The sequence below is a fragment of the Sceloporus undulatus genome, chromosome 1 (genome assembly GCF_019175285.1).
Source record: "Sceloporus undulatus isolate JIND9_A2432 ecotype Alabama chromosome 1, SceUnd_v1.1, whole genome shotgun sequence".
Classification (NCBI taxonomy): domain Eukaryota; kingdom Metazoa; phylum Chordata; class Lepidosauria; order Squamata; family Phrynosomatidae; genus Sceloporus; species Sceloporus undulatus.
In genome coordinates this window covers 275,282,741-275,289,780 of record NC_056522.1, presented here as the reverse complement: position 1 = coordinate 275,289,780, position 7,040 = coordinate 275,282,741, and the positions used below count along the sequence as shown (strand labels likewise).

Sequence of the window (7,040 nt, the reverse complement as noted above, 5' to 3'; positions counted from 1 at the left end):
TTTTTCTCTCTTTTCTTTTTCTTTTTCTTTCAGGTGTCCGATGACCTCAATGCAAATGAACCTATCAGCTGTGCCTAAATGACTGGCACTTTTTTTGTGAATGGAACACACACACACTCCGGGGAATGACGTCATTGAAGAGTTGGGGTTTTCGTGGTCAGGCGTGGATTGGCTGGGGAGGGATCCCGGGGACGCTGATTGGCTGGCGAGGGATGTGCTCCGCCGCCTACACACTTTGCTCCTGGCGGTAGGTATAAAAGGGGCTCTTGGGGGCATTGGAGACCATCAGAAAGGCACCCACAAGGGGGACATCGCCACTACCTTGTACTCTCCCCCCAAGAAAAGCTCCGCAGTGGAAGGTAAGCCTCCCCCACTTTTTCTCCCCCACTCTTTCTTTTCCTCTCCCCAAATCATCAGACAGAGGATGCATCCACACTGGAGAAATGACCCGGTTTGGCCCCGCTTTAACTCTTTGTCTGGCTCTTTGCTATGGAATTCTGGGGGTTGGAGTTTGTTGTGGGCCCAAAGCGGAGCTCCAACTCCCATAATTCCATAGCAAAGAGCCAGACAAAAGTTAAAGCGGGGCCAAACCGGGTTATTTCTCCAGAGTCTGAGAACTGGCAATTTTTGACACCTCAACTCAGGAGTAAGTTCCACCGAGGTCAATAGGGCTTTACTCCCAGGTAAAAGGGTTGATTTAGGATTGTCAGGCTCCAATTCAGAGATGCTACTTACAGAGAGGGGCTAGGGCTGGTTCCTATATGACATCTCCATCTTAAACTGGTCTGTATTCTCTTGATACCTATATATATCTGAAGAGTCAATATTGCCGGATTTGTGGGACTCATATACTTTGACAGGAACTTTTCACTTTTTGGAAAACGTCAACTTGGGGAAAAAGACTACACTTTCAGAAGGATAACTCGGATGCTAGAATATATATATGTATGTATGTATGTATGTATGTATGTATGTTGGATTCATCCTCTTTGCAACAAATGGGTACTCAGATGCTAGAATGAAGGTACTCTCTCTCTCTCTTTCTCTCTCTGTGTATGTGTATATATATATATATATATATATATACACACACACACACACACACGTATACACACACACACACACATATATTCTCTAGCATCTGAGTACCCATTAATTTTGTCGTAAAGAGGATAAATCCAACACTCTCAGGCTATAGATAGATATAGATATAAAAGCTAGGGGGTGTTGGATTTATCCTCTTTACAACAAATTAATAGGTACTCTATATATATATATATATATATATATATATATATATTGGATTCATTCTCTTTGCAACAAATTAACAGGTACTCAGATGCTGCCTAGGTATAAACAAATTAATAAGTACTCAGATGCTAGAATCTATCTATCCTATCTATTCTCCAGCATCTGAGTATCTGTTAATTTGTTGCAAAGAGGATGAATCCAACACTCCCATGCTATAGATAGATAGATAGATAGGTAGATAGATAAGCCAGGGGGTGTTGGATTCATCCTCTTTGCCCAGGTATAAACCAGGGCTGGCCATTGACCTTCCACAGACACCTGCTTTTCTGGATCACATTCACGAAGTAAGAACAATGCAAAGCGTATGCAGAGTAATTAAAAATAACATCTGATTTCCTATCACTCTGTGATCCAACGATGTATTTTCTTTCCTTGAGAGACAGCGGGTCTTTTTATTTAAAGCACATCAGAGGAGGAACCCAGGGACACCATACAGAATAATAAAACAAGGTATATTTTTAAGGAGGGCAGTCTGAGCCAGAGAGCTTCCTTTGTCTGGAGCTTGAAGCAGACAAGCGTTAGCGGAGGAACTTGGCCAAAGTGGGCTTAGAAACGTGTCCGGAGAGGAGAGTGTTAAGAAAGCTGATGGGATGATATTTTAAAACGATGCCACATAATTCCCTTTCCCCCCTTTCTTTTTATGTGGTGAATAGGGAAGTCCTTGATCTGGAAAAGCTTGTACATCTGCTTTGTGGGTGCAGGGGACCGGCTTTACTCTTGCACCTCTCTGGTGGCTGGATTTCATTTTAATCTATTTAAAGGCGGGATACACACGTGACGCGTCCGGTTTTACGTTTTTGCTAAATATTCGTTTCAGCATAATGTTCTCGACGCTCGTGACTCACCCCTGGACCATTACCCCCCTCCCCCAGTTTCAAACGAAATAGACAGGTTTTCTAAGAGGAGGTCTCTTTTAAAAAAATCAAAATAAATAAGCGCATTCATAGTTGGCCCTCTTTTAATCGTTTTCTTTCAGCTATTTCATTCTGGACGTGCGCGCGCACACACACAATATACACATATCCAGTATAGACAGACACAGAGGGAAATTGGATCGAGTTGTTCTCCATCTGTTGATTCTTTGGATCGGAAGACATCCGTCCATCATCACCCGATTCCGACTGGGACACCTGCACACTTTTCCCGAAATATTTCTTAACCCAAGAGCCGCAAGCCTAAGCTTAATTCATAGGTAGACAGACGTGCAAGACGTATTGCCATGTAATGTGTAGCCATGCAAAGCCACTGGGTGGCCTTGGGCAAGAAGTCACACTCTCTCAGCCTCGGAGGATGGCAGTGGCAAGCCTCCTCCGAACAAATCTCGCCAATGGGCCCTCTGCCTGCTAACCAGAGCCTGCCTTGCAGAGAGAAGACCATGGCCATGCTGAAGATCTCCTCTTTCCTTGCTGTCTATGCCTTGGTGATGTGCCAGATGGAGAGCTACCAGGCAGTCCCACTCAGGTAAGAGGAGGCTGCAACAGGAAGGTGGGGGCAACGGGGATGCAGCACACGGGAGAAATAGTACGGTTGGACGACGCTTGGGTGGGCATGGCTCCATGCTAGGGCATTCTGGGAATGCTCGTTTGTTGTGGCTCCAGGGCGGAGCTCCTCCCTATACTGCCAATCCCAGGATCCCACAGGAACCCACGGCAGGTGATGAATAGCGTTGTCTTTCAGGGCTCCGGCGAGGAACTTTGCCAGGAGGGGAGGGGGACTACAAGCTTTCTGACTTCGACAAAAGCAGGATTGAAAAACAGATCGGAGGGAGGGTGTTTGATGATGATGATGATAAGATGGGCATCCGCTTACCTTGTGTCCAGAGTCTTCTCCGGTTTAGGGGAGGCAGAGAAAACAGGATCCTAACCAGAGTCTAATGGGAGGGAGGGAGGGAGGGAGGGAGGGAAGGTGGAAAGGCGAGAGGGAAAAAAGATGAGTTCGTATGAACACGTCATACGCGTGTAGGCTAGGACAACCTCCACCTTCCCCTGCAGAGAGACCGGGGCTGGGAAGTCTCCCTCCTTGGCTGCCAACAGCCCTTCCTTCCCAGACGGGAGAGGCCCAAAGCGTGACGCTCCTTCCTTCCATTCTTCCCTACTTCTTTCAATCTATCCATCCATCCATCTCTCCTTCTTTCCTTCCTTCCAATTCCCTACTTTTTTCAATCCATCCATCCATCCATCCATCCCCCCTTTCTTCTTTCAATCCTTCCTTTTTTCTTTCCCTCCATTCTTCCTTACTTCTTTCAACCCATCCCCCTTCCATCTCCCTGCCTTCTTTCCTTCCCCGTTTCCTTTCCTTCTTCTTTCCTTCCATTCTTCCTTCCCTACTTTCCCTACTTCTTTCAATCCTTCCATCCGTCCATCCATCCATCCCCCCTTCCTCCCTTCCCTACTTCTTTCAATCCTTCTTTCCTTCCTTCCTTTCATTCTTCCCTACTTCTTTCAATCCATCTATCCTTCCTTCCTTCCTTCCTTCCTTCCTTCCTTCCTTCCTTCCTTCCCCCAATCCACCCTCCCTCCTTCCCAGGCCCGGCTTGGAGCCCGTGACGGACCGAGGGGCGCTGGGCGACTACGAGGCCCGTCGGCTCCTGAACGCGCTGGTGAAGGAGTACGTCCAGATGACGGCCGAGGAGCTGGAGGAGGCCAGCCAAGGGCACAGGTAGGCCCAGCTAGGGAGGCGGGGAGGCAGGGAGGGACCGGCCAAGGGAGCCCCTCTCCCTTCCCCCTCCGCAAGGGCCGGCCTTGCCCAGCACTGCTGCCCTTCATGGCCACCTTCAGTCCGGGAGGCATTCCCAAAGGCCCTCCCTTTGGAGCAGGACGAAGCATCCATTGATATGAAGCGTTTCCAGCTTGGATTTGGTCAGGTGCTCCACCTTTCTTGAATGCCTCACATTCAGAGACACCAGGGCTGCATCGACACTGGAGATATAACCCGGTTTGGCACCGCTTTAACTACCCTGGCTCCGCTCTGCTCTGGGTCCACAACAAACTCCAACTCCCAGAATTCCATAGCTTTGAGCCAGACAACACAGTTAAAGCGGTACCAAATCGGGCTATTTCTCCAGTGTGGATGCAACCCAGAGCTCCTCCTCCCTTTCCAGGACCCGTCCTCCATTTTCACCATCGACCCAGGCCGACTTCCAAAAAGTCCTCCATTCCGAGCCGGACTCCGAAGCCCGCCTTCCCATTCCCGGGAGTGTTTCCCCCTTTGACTTGCTCAGGTCCTCCCTTCTGCGGGGCCTGCCCCCCCCCGGTCCTTTGCCCCCATGGCCTTGGGTCCCTTTCCCAGGATCCCCTCCCTCGGCGGCTGTGCCTCTTTGCCAGAGGGGAGGGCCGGGCGTTGGCTGGAGGGGGGGGGGTCTGGAGGTGCTGGCACTGACTGCTGAGTGTTGTCTTCTTTTCTCTGAGACGAGCCAGGCGTGGCAGTGGCAAGAGAGAGAGGGGGAGGTGGAGGTGGTGGTTGTAGGCAAGTGGGCCAGCGAGAGGTAGGTCTTGATCTTATTCCACCCTCCCTCCCTCCCCTGAGATCTCCCCTCCCGCCACAGTTCTTCCCCCCCTCCTCTTGTCGGCGCGACATGGCATGGACTGGCATCCCTGAGTGGAAGCCAGGAGGAAGAGGAGGCTTTCCATGCCCATAGTGCCCCCTTCTCAGGCCTAGGCTTGCCATTGCCCCCCCCCCCCCGTCCCCTGGACTTGCAAAGCATGACCCAGAACGAGGTGCATGCCCCAAGAGATTGCATTGCCTCCCTCCTCCCCTGGATCCCTTTTGTTTGAACCATCACTCGATCCCTTTCCTCTCCCCAGTTCCCCCTTGTCTGATTCCTGACCCCTCACCCTCCTTTTGCATGGAGGCCCCCAGGGATGCTCTTGCTCTTGCTCTCTTTCTTTGGATTGCCTTGGATGGGTGGGTTTGCTCTAGTGGACACCAGCTGTCACGGGGGATGCTTTGACTGGGAAATCCTGCATGGCAGAATGGGGTTGGACTGGATGGCTGGGGGGGGGTCTTTTCCAACTCTAGGATGCTATGACTGTATGACCTGGTTCCTCCTGGGGAGGGTTTTTGGGGGTGGGGTGGGGGTGGACATGAGGCATGACTCTATCATGCATGGTTTGTTGGTTTGTTTGTGTTCCCCCCCTCCCTGTTACTTTGTTGGGCATGTTTTCCCCTCCCCTGCAGCTTGGATAGACCTCTTGCCAAACGCTGTGCCAACCTGAGTACTTGTGTCTTGGGCAAGTTGTCTCAAGAGCTCCACAAACTGCACACTTACCCTCGCACCGACGTCGGGGCTGGGACGCCTGGCAAGAAGCGGAATGTCTTGACGGAGCTGGAGAGCGAGCGGTTTGCAAACTACGAGGAAGCCCTCGGGGACAACTAGATCGCCTCCTCCCTGGCCCTCTCCTCCCTTCCCCCGACCCCCCTTTTTAACAACAACAACAACTCCCCCCCCTCACCCCACCCCACCGTTTGATGCATGTGGATCTAACCTCGATTGCTGCCTTTGCTATGTTCTTTTGAACCCTTTTTTATTTTATCTTTTTTTAAAAAAAGAGAATGCTGGAGTGGAATAATTTCAAGTTTAACTTATGTACATGACTTAATATGTACATGATTCAAGAATACACTGGGCTGAGGCTAGTAGAAGGGGAAAAAACACCAGCCAGATTCAAACAAGAAGTTTCTGCCAGTTTTCTTATATGTCCCCCCCCCATCATCCCCCTTTGATTTCCGGCTCCTTTTAATGTAACAAGTCAATAAATAAATGTTTCTTTCATGCCTTGACCGTGCAACTGTTCAATAAACCTATTTTTCTATAAGGATTAGGTCTATTTTTCCCTTAATTATCTGGTGGCTTTAATGTGAATTTTCGAGGCATGGTTTGAATTGTTTGAATTGCAGCTCGGTTGAAATGATGCAGAATTATATATATATATATATATACTTAAAACCCACAACATTAATAATAAAAAATGACTTTAATAGTATAGACTGTTTGGTGTCCAGTCTCCCAGTACCATCTTTGTAGAAATGCTGTAGAAGGCCTGAAAATATTAGAAATGTTAGCAGTTACAAAAGTTACATTTGTGTTTGAATTTGTCCAGGTAAGAATTTTAATATATCATTTCTATTTGCTTTTTCTCTTTGCATAAATCTATATTAAGTAGAAGAGTACTGTAATTTTATATTAGTTGAATTAATGTATGGGATATAATTTTCTTAAATAGCCTCTATGGCATCCCAATCAGAGCTTGGGAAAGTTACTTTTGGGGGAGAACCTCGGCCGTGATGGTTGGGGAACTCTGGGAGCCACAGCCCACAAAAGGAACTTTTCTAAGCTCTGGGCTGGATTGCCAAGTTAGATCTGTTTTATAAATGAAAACACATTGGGATAATTTTCTCACTCAGATTAACCCAGACAACGTGAATCCCTTTTTGTGAGAAAGGGAGAATATAAATTCAATAAGTAAATAAATAAATAAATGCTTGGGTGTTCTCAGTCATCTATTGAAGTTAAGGAGAGGTCACAGTACTTGGTTTTTATTGGGTAAGAATGCCAGGAAAGTGTTCCTGGGTGAGAATGAGGCCAGTGGTCCATCTAACCCAGCATCCCATGGTTTCTAATGGTGCCCAACTGGGTTGTTCTGGGAAGCCCACATGCAGGCTATAAAGATACTAGTCCTCTCCTACTCTTGTCCTCCCTGGAAGGTGACTACTGAATATAAAAAGTTATG

General features: G+C 48.3%; 1 protein-coding gene across 1 annotated transcript; it reads left to right on the top strand.

Moving 5' to 3' along the window:
• Positions 1-298: 298 nt before the first annotated feature.
• Positions 299-5,743, top strand: LOC121919373 (calcitonin-like). The gene is made up of 4 exons (XM_042445921.1): positions 299-359; positions 2,677-2,772; positions 3,838-3,969; positions 5,488-5,743. The coding sequence occupies exons 2-4, from the start codon at positions 2,687-2,689 to the stop codon at positions 5,684-5,686; spliced, it is 417 nt and encodes a 138-aa protein (XP_042301855.1). The 5' UTR covers positions 299-359; positions 2,677-2,686; the 3' UTR covers positions 5,687-5,743.
• Positions 5,744-7,040: the final 1,297 nt, after the last annotated feature.